We start from the raw sequence: 13,643 nt of genomic DNA, 5'->3' as shown, positions 1-13,643 counted from the left end.
TATGATACATTGAAACAGAGATGGGGAAAGTCACAATGTGTCAGGGATAACTGTATGCTCAGTAGAATTTAGAACCCAGCATTCCCAAACATGACCGGAAACAGATAAAAAATGTAATTGAGAATATTTAACAAAAATACAACAAAACATAGGTAATTAACATTTAAAAACTTAATCAATAGGTGGCCCACAAGAATCTTTATGTACACATTAGTTGCTACTTTTGAGTTTGACACCACTGATCTAGACCAACCCCTTTGTTTTACCAATGAAAGAAAAGGCTCAGATTTGAAAGGACTTATATAAGATTACAGAGGCAGCAAGTGCTAGTAAGAGAGGGGATTTGAATTCAGTCCTTTTAACTTCAGAGTCAACTTTCCAAGTTGATATAGGATCATAGGCTTGAAAGCTAATCTAGTCCAGCCTTTTTTTACAAGTTAAGAAATGGAGTCCCAAGACTTAAATGGCAGAGCTGAGATTGGAACTTCTCAGGATTTGAATCTTATGCTCTTCTCACTTCCTTATACCTTCTTGCTTTGTGGCAATTCTCAAAATTAGCTCATGCCTGTGGGCCCTGTCTTCCCTGCTTAATTCATAAACTCCTTGAAGGCAGAGACCAAGCCTTCCAGATTTTTTTTTGGAAACAGTTTCTGGGCACGATGGGGCCTTGGGGCTGCTTGCTGGACAGCTTCTTGCCCTGTACATTCACTCTGCAAATTAGCCAAGGGTGATCATCAGGAGATGGGTGAGTCACTCAGGGTCTGAGCTTTGCATCCCATCCCATCCCTAATCCCATTCTGTGCCTTGCTGCTACTCCATAGAGCTGGATGCAGAGGGAGAATGCTTTAAATGTTTGCTGAATGAAGTGGTTAACAGTATAATCTCTTTTCCATTGGATTGTAAATCACTGAACAACAATAACAACAACAACAACAACAAAAAAAAAACACAACACTCTCCACAACCATTTTCCTCTGCTTGACACTGGATTTATTGGAACAGAAAAAAAAAAGACAGTTTCTTAGCATCCTCAATACTTGCCAAGAGTATGGCTCATTGTGAGGGCTGGTCACATTTAATGTTTCAGGTTCCAACTTTCCTTTTTAAAGTGTTAATTAATTATGGCTTAAAATTTGACCACCTCAACTTTCCCTTAGCTCTTCGTGCCTCCTTCGGGTAAAGCCCCAATCCCCATTCATACCCTATGGCATGTCCTAGCCTAACCCTCCCAACACATGACCTCTGTCTTAGAAAAGGGGAATAAACTAGGGTGTTGGGAACGTGGAGCATTGGAGGGCAGAAGATGGGCAGATGAGCCTTCCACCATACCACTATCTACCAAAGGATCATAGGATTAGGAAGGATAGATAGAACTGGGAGTCATCTACAAAGAAATGATAATTAAACCCAGGTAAGATTAAGAGAAGAGGGCCTAGGTGAGGGCTTTTAGATCCACTAGGGACCTTAGAGATGGATTATCTTGCCCAACTATATTTTATCTATGAGAAAATAAGACCCAGAGAATACTTATTCAAGATCATGAAGCCAGTCAGTAGTAGAACTTGGATTTAAACTCAGGTTTCCTTTGTCTCCTAATGACGTGAGGGTGTTTTGCTTTTAACTTTACTAGGGATTGACATTTTTAAGGCCAAGTGAATAAAATAAACTGGACAACATGTCTTCCTCTCCCTTCCTTCATCTATCCCTTGGCTAAAAAATCCTCTGTATAAAATGTAACATTGAAAAATAGAAACCATTCAACCATGTGACCCAATGCCTTTCCCTGCTAAAGCCATAGCCCATATAACAACCTTCTATCTATTCTGATATAACTGGTACGTACTTTATTAGGTACATCTCCCTTATTAGAATGAGTTTCATGAGGAAAAGCACCATTTTTTTTAACCTTTCTTTGTATCCACAGAAGCTTAGTATAGTATCTGGAGGCAGAATGAGTGCTAAATAAATGCTTGTTGAGTGACAAAAACAATTGTTTTTGTTAAATAGGCAAACAAGTTGTCCTAGTTTGCACTGCAAGTCAGGACTGAATCCTAGAAGACAACTCAGGGCTTATTTTGTTGTCTTTGTGTTCATGGAACACCATGCCAAATGGCACCATTGATACAGAAAAGAGAGGTTTTGGAATGACCTGGTGAGTTCTGGATGCCTCCCATGGCAAATAGAAGGGCATCTTCACTACTCCTCAGACTGAAGGGAAGAGATCTCTCCATGTCAGCCCATCGCCCTTCTTTGGGTCTAGCCATTTCCCACAGGCAAAGATTGTAGCTACTCCATTGCTAGTGTTGGTGACCTCCACCCTCTCCACCAGCCAGCCCGAGCTGGGACCTTTGCCATCGTGCTCCAGCCTCACCTTGCGCAGCTCCCCCAAGTCCAGAGTCTCTAAAAAGAAGCGATCAGTCCGGCCCCTCTCAAAGAGGTTGCGCAAACGCCTAGTGAGCTCCCGTTTCCCTGTGTCACCATTGGCCCCAAAGATGGTGATCATGACATTGGCATCTGTGCCGGCTCCGGGTTCATAACCTGTTGTGATTATGATTTCATACTTGACTGGCACCAAGCTCTGGATCTTGCTGGCGAAGCTCTCAGTTACCTTTGTGACCTCAAACACCTTGAAGTATTTTTTCTTTTTCTTTAGGGGAATTTTGTAGTCACAATTAAAAAAATACCTGGAGAAACGAGGTGGAAAAGAAAGGAAAGAGATTGAAAACTCGAGGGAAATTATCCAAGACCTTTCATGGGTATAGTGGGATGAACCCCAAAATTTAAAATCCCAGCATTCATGTTCAAAATAAGATTTACCTCCAATTCTATGGGTAGCCTTTAAGTTTTAGTTTTGTCTTTTGGAGAAATTGGAAAATTAGACTAGATAATTTTAAAGATTATCACCCCTGTGAAGCTGATGATCCTTCTGACTCTGATTGGTATATTACCCTTATTTACTGGCAATAGAAAAAAACACCTCTTTCTTCCCATAGGTGACTGTGAATTGAGTGACTAGTACTACCAACCAGGCAGAAGTCTAGATATAAATGTGGGATCCAAAGGATTTTATTTATTTATTTTTTTGCTGAGGCAATTGGGGTTAAGTGACTTGCCCAGGGTCACACAGTTAGTAAGTGTGAAGTGTCTGAGGCCAAATTTGAACTTAAGAACTCCTGACTCCAGGGCAGGTGCTCTATCTACCACATCATCTAGTTGTTGTAGTCCAATAGCTTTTAAAAGTTATAATAAAAGTCTGTGAGAATCACTGCTTTTAACTTACAGGAAGATATGAATTTCTGAATGAAGGAGATTGTACAGCGATATTTCATAGCCTAGAGGATACGAGGTCCTTGCAGACCTCATGTGAGTAGATGCTATTAAAATAAGAGGTATAAAGATGTGGGGCTACTGAAAAAGCAGAACACCACTAACAAAAAGAGAAGACTAAGGGCAGACAGAATGGACAGTGTGGTGTAGTAGAAAGTACATGGGTCTAGCAGTCAGGTGATCTAGGTTCAGCCCGTACTTTGCCACTGATTATTTAATGACCCTGGACAAATCACTTTATATCTGATCCTTAGTTCTCTCCTCTGCAAAATGAAGATAGTGGACTAGATAGTTCCAACTCTATTAGAGTTATAAGCCTCTGTATTTGAAGATCCTAAGATTTCTTCTGTTTCTCAATTTATGATTTTCTCTAGATCAGAGATTATTAATCTGGAATTTATGTATCTGAATAGATCAATGGACAGATTTGAGAAAGCATGGGAATTTGAAAAGGAAAAAAATACATATTTTCATAATAGTTGATTTCTGTTGTAATCTTGTATATTTTACTTTATGCATTTATCTGATTCTGATAGTGGTTTCACCAGAATGAGAGAAAGATTTTATGACATTTTAAAAGGATTAGAATCCCTGGTCTGGATGATTTCCAAGGTCTCTTCCATTTCTAGATCTATCTCCCCATGTCTCATTGATCTCTGAAACTTCTTCATGATCCTGTGTATGTCTAGATGACTGCTAAGATTCTTTACAGCTCTGATATTTTACAATTCTCTAGTAATCAGAGACTGTTTTCTAGTACATACTCTCTTAAGTGAGATAATGGAAAATGTTTTCCAATATCTCAAAAACCCTGTGATTTCATCTATAAGTGTGATTCCTTCACTAAGATAGAACATTGTCTCTTAAGTCTTAGGGAAGTTGTTTTCATGATCTGTTTTGGCAAAAACAAAATAAAACAAAACAAAAAACTATTCATGTACTGGATCCCAACCTTCAGGTGATAAGCTTCTTTGCACTCAGCCATATGGAGTGCTAAGCAGTGGTGGTAAGTAATGTTAATAGAAGAATACAGGAGTGTGCTGATAAATATTTAACAACCAGGATAATGGGGGTGGGGGAAAGGAGATGTGAGCACCCACACTTTTAAGTTTAATCTTCATTATTATAACTTTCTTAAGTCGAGACAACCAACAGAACAATAAATTAAGTCTTGAATTTTAGAGTTGCTGATTTCTTAGATGTAAATGTTCATGCTGAAAATTTAAGATGGGCTTTAGTGAGCTACCAACACGTGCCTAGAACTCGGGTTACCTCATTCAGTGATGATGAGGAGTCTAGCAGAGTAATGGAAAGTGCACCCAAGAGAACCAGGAAAAGTCTATTGGAAACAGGTCATAGAAGAGACAGAAAGGAGAAGTATACAGATGAAGTAAAGTGATTTGTTCAGGGTCGCAAAATAGTCAGTGGCAGAGGAAGGTTTGAAACCCAGATCTCCTGCAAACTGCATCTTTAAACAAGTATGAACTAGGTCACTTAAAATGTGTGGAAGTTTTTGCTTTGGTTTGTTGATCTGGAGACAAAAATCATGAGTTTGTTTGGTATGCAAAGGATGGCAGAGCAGATAATCAGCCTCAGAATCAGGGAGGTCTGGATGCACACCCTTTGCCTGACACTTATTGTCAGTGTGCAAATCACAGCCTCTCTGTTTTAGAGAACTTTAAGACTTTAAGCTTCAAAGAAAGTGCAGATCTGTATTGCTAGAGAGAGTTTCCTCTTCCAGGAGGTTCCTGGATCAATGAAATCACAAATCTAATCCCTATCCCTATATAAATACATTGCATAATGGCAAACTATAAAGCCTTTAATGCTATGTAAATATCTCATAATCATAACATGTAAAAATCTTTTCTAATAAAAAAAACCTAACTGGTGAAATCTCCCTTTTGGAAGTTCTTATGAATATGAGAGGTTATTGTCTTTTTGGAATAGCTTACATTGGGTCTTGCCTAAAATTGGGGGGATGGATGAGATGACCTTTCAAGGTCAACCTCAGACTCTGCTGATTGGCCAGCATTTGGTTCTAAGAGCTTTAGGCAAGTGCGGAAATGAGATCATTCCTGGGTAGTGAGTGAGGTCAAGCCTGCTCTATAGGGAGTAGAGGTCTGAGCAGAAAGAGCAGTGAGAAGAGACAAAACCATGCCAGATTTGGCTGGGTAAGCAGGAGAAAAGGGGGCGTGCCCAAGCAGGGAGCCCTCCTCCTCCATTCCCAGCAGTAAGCTGCCGCAAATATTTGGAGCAGATGCTAAGAGATGCATGCCTTCAGTTACTGCCGTGGCCCATAGTAATTCACATGGAACCTGCCAACAGCACGTCTGGAATTAGAAATGGCAACCATCTAGTGAAGTTTGAATGCTGTGGGGCTCTCAATGATGCATTTCATTTCTAATCATGTAAATGACTTCCAAATGATCCTCTCCTCTCACCCTCCCAGCCATGGCAAGTACTCTTGTTCTCTTCCTTCCCCCCCCCCCCCCACCCCAGAACAGAACATGAAAATCACAGAATATTAGAGCTAGGAGAGATCTTCAAAATCCAACACCTTCATTTTACTGAAAAAGAAACAGAACTGGGAAGCAGAAGCGAATTTCTTAAGGTTGGTGACATTCAATGGCAGAGATGAGACTAGGACCCAGGATTCCTGACTTCCAGACTTGTATCAGGGTAGGAATACCTAATGCAATATTCTTGGGATGGGGGTCACAGAAAGTTAGCCATACAGGTGCATGCACAGATTGGCTAGGATGGTAGAAAGGAAAAGGGACAAATGTTGAAAGGGAGGGTCACTAATTCACTATTGGTAGAATTGTGAACTAATCTAAACATTTTGGAGAGCAATATGGAATTATGCCCCCCAAATTATTAAACCACCTATATACCTTTTGACCCAGCAATACCACTATTTGGTCTGTTTCCAAAGAAAAATGGAGAAAAAGGAAAAGAACTTATAAGTTCTAAAATGTTTATAGCAAAGTAAACAATGTAACCTTTCACTCTACCACTACCTTCCCTTCCCCAGTCTGTAGTGTTCCTTTTAGCGCTAATATTCTAGGATTCCTTGACTCTCCAACAGAGCTATGAAATGTACTCTAGAGTGAATCTCTAGGACAATGGAAAATCCAACTCGTGGCATAAATGTTACTTCCCCATTTTCCTTTCTGAGTTTTTAAATCCTTTCCTAGCCACCCAGACTAGGAGCTCTTAGTTTCAGGTGTCAAAGCAGCTGCAAAAGAGCCTTTCTATTGCTTACATTTGCCTTGGTGCTGTATCTCCTCTGTTTTAAGGTAACAAGTCTGAAAACAGAATTCAATCTCTTTGATGTCTTAATAGATCCTCACTGATCCCTCCCTTCCATGATAGCTAATAACAATAACAGCCAGCATTTATATGGTCTGGCAAAGCACTTGATGTTAAATTCACATCAACTATTATTATCCTTTTTTTGCAGAGAAAGAAACTGAGGTTTAGAGGTTAAGCCACACAGCCAATATGTTACTGAAGAATGACTTGAATTCAGATATTCTTGAATCTATATCCCAACACTTTATTAACTACTCCATTTAGCTGTCCACATGTTACTTACCCACTAAGTCTTCTCTTCTTCAGTTCCTTTAACTACCAGTGCCTAATAAATGTGTAATACACTTTCTTTTTTCTCTCTTTCTTTTCTCTATCCATCTATGTATATAAACATTTTTTCTATGTACATATCCTTTCATCCATCTATCCATCTATCTATAGAGCAACTATGTAGAAGACTCATCTTTGGTCCAGAAGGTAGGGTTAGGAGCAATGATGTTAGAATCTGGATTGCAATTGATTCACTTCACTTTCAGATATTAGGCTCTTTTTAACACCTGGATTGGTACCTGCTCTGACTCTCAGGTAAGCTTGATGGTTTTTATTGAGTAGACTTTTGTTCCTCTAATCAAGACAGGCAAATTCAAGTTTCCAAACCTGGACTATCCAGTCCCCCCACCCATGAAATTTGGAGTAGGAGAGGATATCTCCAGAGTCTTTCTTCTGTAATTGAAATGTCTATCCACTATATACTAACTCATGGCTCTAACTTCATGGAAATTAAAAGTTGATTCTTCTGATCTATACACAGATGGGGAGGTACCTCTATTATCTTATCCCTTCTGGCAAAGTTAAAATATTTGCTTCCAAAGCCATGAATTAGGAATAACCAGATATTTAATCTATATTGGATTACTTGCTGTTAAGGGGAAGAGGGTAGAGTGAAGGGAGGGAGAAAAATTTGGAACATAAGATTTTGCAAGGGTGAATGTTGAAAACTATCTTTGCATAGATTTTGAAAATAAAAAGCTATTTTTTTAAAAAAAAGGAATAACCAGGGAATAATCTTCCTTTTGATGTCCTGCTTTTTCTAGTTCTTCTCCTCATAGATCAATAGAGCTATGGATTTGGGCTTGATGGGACTTCCTTCCCCATCTCACCCCTAGGATTTGACTCTCAGAGCTCATTGTTCTTGGTCAATGTATATCATACATCCCTGTGAGATATCCTGGCTTTGGGAGATGGGAGTGGAGGTCTTCTTGGACCACAAGGCCATTATGCCAAATGTTTTAGGCAGGTTCTGGCCTGACATAGTGTAGTACTTATCTTTTGAACATAGAAGTGAGCAGTTGTTCTTACCAAAGTAAAATACGGTTCTTAAACAGCAGTACAACTATCCCTTATATTCCAGACCTCTCACTAGCCTGGTTATCTTTGTCTGGATACCTTACAGTGTATCAATATAATATTGTTCTTAAAAGGAGACTCTCAGACCTGGACTTAATCCTCCAAATGAAGTCTGACTAAAGTAGAAAACACTAGAACTATTGTTTTGGTAAAGAGGAAGTTGGGAGGCAATATGATATAAGATGGTAGAAAGAACTAACTGTGTGGGTTTGAATAGGTCACAACCACTCTCAACCCAAGGTTTCTCCCCTCTAAAATAATGGAGTCAGACTAGATGATTTTTCAGGTCCCTTAAATATCTAAATCTGTCATTCCCATGAATTGAAGCTCAAGGTATAAGAATGAGGTGGTGTTAATTCTTTATTTGAAAAGCAATGCACAGTTGTGGTAAGAGTTTTAGACTTTGAATTTGGAAGTTTGGGGTTCAGACCCTCCCTTAATATTTATTTGTTGTATGGCCATGAGTTAAATTTTCTGACCCTCAGTTTCTTCATCTGTAAAATGGATTTAACAATATTTCATAGGATTGTTGTGAGGCTCAAATGAGATAATGTTTTTTGGCAGCTTGAGTTTGTACCTGGACTCTCCATTGGAGGCATTACCCATGCCAGCCCTACTTGCTTCTTATTGGGCTCAGCCCTTGAATTTTTCCCCCACCTTAATTAATGAGTGCCTCCCTGTCTTAGCTTCTAACTCCCTTTTATGGACTATTTTTTCTATTAGAATATAAGTTCTTTGAGAACAAGAGACTATCTTTCTTTTTGTTTGAATTAGTATAGTTCTTGCCATATAAGAAATGTTTTTCTAAGGCAGTGGATTTAAGGTGCTTTTTTTGGTGGGGAGGGGAGTCCAGACTTGTGACTTACATTGGTTAAAGAGAGCTCCTCAGTGAGAAAAATGTCCTTTACCAATGTAGATTTACAACAAACAGTCATTAAAAGATTATCTGGGTGTGAAGAGGTTAAATGACTGGCTTAAGGTCACATAGGCAGTATCCTCTGGCAGGGTCTTGAACCCAAATGGATTGGACTTCTGTAATCCACTAAATTATATTGCTTCTGCAAAGGACTTTGTAAACTTTAAAGCACTATAAATGTCTAACATCATCATTATTAAGATAGATAAAGATCTATTAAGAGAGTACCTCATAAATGAGTTCAAATCTCAATGAGGTTAACTAATTTAGATGAATTATGTCCCAGAATACAGGAAGAATTTGCAGGTACAATCACAGGAGTAGTCTGGATGAGTTTTGAGGAACTGTCAAAAACAGGAGGGATATTTTAGGGGAATGGGAATGGTTTAAGTGCCAAATCAACTTTTAAAAAGGTGAGGAAAGTCAATTTTGGGAAACTGGACCAGTGAACTTCAATTTGATTCTGTGTAAAATTTTAGAAAGATTATTAAATCGAAAAATAATCAGGAGGCAGCTTAGTTCCCAAAAAAGAAAAAACTCCCACTGCTAAATAAGTTCCCTTGACTTTTTAATTGAAATCCTATATTGTGCCTAAGACAGTGGATTTTATGTAGTAGCAACAGTGTTAACTGAATTGAATTGAATTAAATTGATAGAAAATATTATTATAGAATGTAAAAATAATGGAAGCTGACATTTATTTAGATTCAAGTTTTTGAAATCATTTTACAGCTATTCTCTTATTTAATCTTCACATCATTCCTGTGAGGTAGGGACTATTTCTTCCATTTTATAGATGAGGAAGCCAAAGCTCAGAATGATTAATGAGTTGTCCAGTATCACAGGGTTTTGTAAATGTCCGATGCAAGATTTGAAACCAGGGCTCTCCTGATTCTAAATCCAGTGTTCTTGATTTCAGTGAGGCATGTAACAGTCTCACATGATAGCTTTGTGGATGAGATTGAGAGGTGTGAGTTATGTGAGAGTAGGGTTAGGGGCAGTCAGAGTTGGTTTGAACCACTTAAAGAGTGAACTGTGTATTATTAGTGGATGAATGTCAATCTGTAGAAAGGATTCCAGTGGCTTGTAAAAGGGTGCTGTCCTACTTTTGTTTTTATCATCAATTTGGATGAAAGCATAAATGGCATTCCTGTTGACTTAATGGAATGACACATTGTTAGGAGGGATAACTAATATGCTGACAACCAGAACTCAAGGTTTAAAGATCTCAACAACTTAGAATAATGGGCTAAAACTAACAACAAACATGCAACTAAAACTGCTTAAATCCATTTATGTAGAATAGAAAATTAGGATGGGTACTAGATCTGTGATTTTATTGACATCAGGAACTCCAGAGAAAGGAAACTCACTCTTTCCATGTAAATTACTCAGTGATTCAATCAATAAACATTTATGAAGTACCCATTTGGTGCTAAGCATCATGCTAAGTGCTAGTTAGCTCGGTTCTCTGCTCTCAAGGAGTTTATCATCTAACCAGAAAGTTATATTAGCAAAGGTATAGAATGAGAATGCTACTTAGTCCATATTTGAATTAGGATAACACTTCTGGATACTACATTTCAGTAAGAAAAATAACTAGATGGAATATGAATCAAGAGGAGAGTGACAAGGATAATAATGGGACCAGAAACTCTTTAATGAGGAGAATATTTGAAAGATGTTTAGGACGGACAAGAGAAAACTGAAGGTGTGGACATAAAACTCTCTTCAACTATCTGAAGGGCTGTTTCATGTGGCAAAAGGGACGAGCTTTTTTCTAATAATTCCAGAGGGTAAACCAGGAAGAAAGGGTGGAAATTACACAGACAGGATGATCCAGTTAAAAGGAAGAATTTCTAACAACCACAACAGTCAGTAAAATGGTACAGATTGCCTCTGGAGGCTGAGAGCATCCTGTTAATTGGACATGCTCAAGCAGGACTTGACATTCTATCAGATTTCTACAACTAGATAGAAGGTTGGACAAAATAACCTCTTTCCAAGTCTGATATTGTCTGACTCTGTGATGACTTTTGGAATATTTCCTTGAAATTTCCCTTCAGTGCCTTCCTTATTCCTCAGTGCCCTCACTGAATGCTCCCCAGATGATCTGATTCTTCCTCCATCCAACTACTCAAGGTTGTGCCCATGAGACCAACCCTGCTTTGCCCACAGCCAAATGAGGCAGAAGATTTCAAGCCACTTCAGTAGTCTACACATATCCAGAGGGAAGTCCCACTTAAACCCTTCCTGGGTTCCAGGGAGTTACATACACATTGTTGAACTCCAGCTCTGTGATGGTGATGGTCTTTACATGCCAGAGTATCTCCCTGGGAGGCATCCTCTGTCCTTCTCTGGGCATATGCCACAAACAGAGGGCTGCTATGTCACCCACATAGATGCTGTCAAATTCAAATTTGTCAGTGGTGCCTCTGTAAGAAACAAAGGATATTTTCAATGAATCTTTCCACACCTAGTTCATTCATTTATCCATCCATCCATCCATCCATTTTCTTGCCTATTTTATTAATCCATTCATTTAAAGAATATTTACAGAGCATCTATCATATGTGAAGCACTAAAACTGGGCACTTGGGGATGCAAAGAGTAAAACACAATCTCTGTATTCATTTGGGTTACATTTTAGTTGGGCAGGCAAAGCTAATACACAGGAAACAAGGCAATAACTACACAGTGCTGTCGGATGAAAGAATGGTAAGGGGCTGCTCAGGGAAACCTTTAAAAGGAAGGTGGGACTATATCCTTGGCTATTCTTGGTAAGACTTGGATGTCAGGGAGGGATCAGGAAGAGCCAAGGTAAGTCAAGTTATGGAAATGGGTAGGCATATGGACCACAGGTTTGGAAAGGAGTCTATCCTTACTGGAGAATAGGAAGACTGAAGATTGGAAAGATCAAAAATATAACTTGAGGATTGGAGTTGAACAAGGGAGAACCTAGACTTAAAGATGGTATGATTCCTCAGGCATAAGGGACCATGCCAGGAGATACAATTAAAGAATCTTTTTTGAATAAATCTTTATGAAATAAAAATAATATTAACGGATGCTGATATTAGTGCTTTCAAGACTGCAAAGCATTTTACTTGTACTGTTTCATCCTGAGTCTCTCCAGAGCCCTGTGATTTAATTAATCCAAATATTCTCATACCCATTTTATAGATGAAGATGTTGAGGCTCTGAGTAGTGAGGTAGCTGGTGAGTGTTGAGAGGCAGGATTTAAGCTCAGGATTTAGAACTCTTTCTAAAGTTCTAAATCTAACACTCTCCTACCCCACCTTACTTCTTACCTTACCTCCCGGAGGGGAGAAATCACGCCTTTTTATGCTCTTTTATCTCCCAAAGTGCCTAGTGTGCAGATCAGTAAACACTCTGCTAATCTACGTCCCAGAAGCAGATGTTGGAAGCTCCTTCCCCCACCCCTCGTCCCCCTCTCTTATCCACCCCCTTCTTCTCTCCCTTTTCCATCTCCCCTTCCAGACTTCCCCCAACTCCCGCAGCGCCCCCCCCTACTTTCTAAACACTCTGTGCCTAGGGCTGTTTTCTATGAGGAATTCTTTGGATCGGTCCTTTCTTCCTTCCAGAACTATCCAGGCATTCTCCCTGGTATCTGAATCGCCGGTTTCTATGACGATCTCATAAGCTGCAATAGAGGACAAAAGCCGCACATTAAGAGAGGAGGCAGCTGCCTATAAGTGGGGATCTGGCAGAACAGCCCGCGTCTCCCCGGCCCCCTCTTCACCTCCGAGGAGCGGGGACATGGGGGTGGGGGGAGCTGAGGTTAATTACTGGGCTGAAAGGCTATAAATAGAACCCATGATGGAAGGAACCGGTTTTCCCCAAAGATTCAGGAGCTAATTAAGCAATATTCCCGTTCTGTTTATTGTAATGATTTCTTCACCATGTAAGCAGTGAGGCAATCTGAAATCAACTGCAGTATGGAGGACTGCCCGGAGGAGGTGGGAGGAAGCACTGGAGGGTGGGGCATGGGGGAGTGGGAAAGCTGTTTCTAGGGGCCTGGCTTTCAGAGCCTCACTGACAGAAGCCATGTGAAAAGTAATTGGGTAAGCAGGGGTGGGTACAAAAGGGGTGGGTAGGAAGGTGGACCATGGAAGGTTCCTACAGAAATATGCAAAAAGGGTTCTGAATCATCTTTTTTAAAAAATTATTTTCCTTCCTTCCTTCCTTCCTTCCTTCCTTCCTTCCTTCCTTCCTTCCTTCCTTCCTTCCTTCCTTCCTTCCTTCCTTCCTTCCTGTTTTCATTCCTTTCCTTCCTTTCTCTCTCTTCCCTCCTTCCTTTCCTTTCTTCTTTCCTTCCTCCCTCCCTCCTTCCCTCCTTCCTTCCTCTCTTTTCTTTCTTCATTTTTTTCCTTCCTTCCTTCCTTCCTTCCTTTCTGTTTTCATTCCTTTCCTTCCTCTCTCTCTCTCTTCCCTCCTTCCTTTCCTTTCTTCTTTCCTTCCTCTCTCCCTCCCTCCTTCCCTCCTTCCTTCCTCTCTTTTCTTTCTTTCTTCATTTTTTCTTTTTCTTCCTTTCTGTCTTTATTCCTTCCCTCCTTCCCTTCCCTCTTTCCCTCCTTTCCTCTTTTCCTCCTTCCCTTCCCTCCTTCCCTCCTTCATTCCTTTCTCTTTCTTTATCTTCTTTCCCTTCCTTCCT

At 39.8% G+C, this 13,643-nt stretch overlaps 1 protein-coding gene across 2 annotated transcripts in view; it reads right to left on the bottom strand.

The window, feature by feature from the left end:
- Positions 1 to 967: 967 nt before the first annotated feature.
- The window catches only part of LOXHD1 (lipoxygenase homology PLAT domains 1), a 271,094-nt gene continuing 258,418 nt past the window's right edge, over positions 968 to 13,643 (bottom strand). For both annotated transcript variants that reach the window (XM_051969666.1, XM_051969665.1), the window contains 3 exons: positions 12,503 to 12,632; positions 11,245 to 11,403; positions 968 to 2,684 (listed from right to left, as the gene is read on the bottom strand). In XM_051969666.1, coding sequence (XP_051825626.1) covers positions 2,204 to 2,684; positions 11,245 to 11,403; positions 12,503 to 12,632 — 770 coding nt within the window. In that variant the 3' untranslated portion in view covers positions 968 to 2,203. The remainder of the gene's footprint in view (positions 2,685 to 11,244; positions 11,404 to 12,502; positions 12,633 to 13,643) is intronic.

The sequence above is a fragment of the Antechinus flavipes genome, chromosome 1, assembly GCF_016432865.1.
Source record: "Antechinus flavipes isolate AdamAnt ecotype Samford, QLD, Australia chromosome 1, AdamAnt_v2, whole genome shotgun sequence".
In the NCBI taxonomy this organism is placed as follows: Eukaryota; Metazoa; Chordata; class Mammalia; order Dasyuromorphia; family Dasyuridae; genus Antechinus; species Antechinus flavipes.
This window is presented reverse-complemented; position numbering and strand designations above follow the sequence as displayed.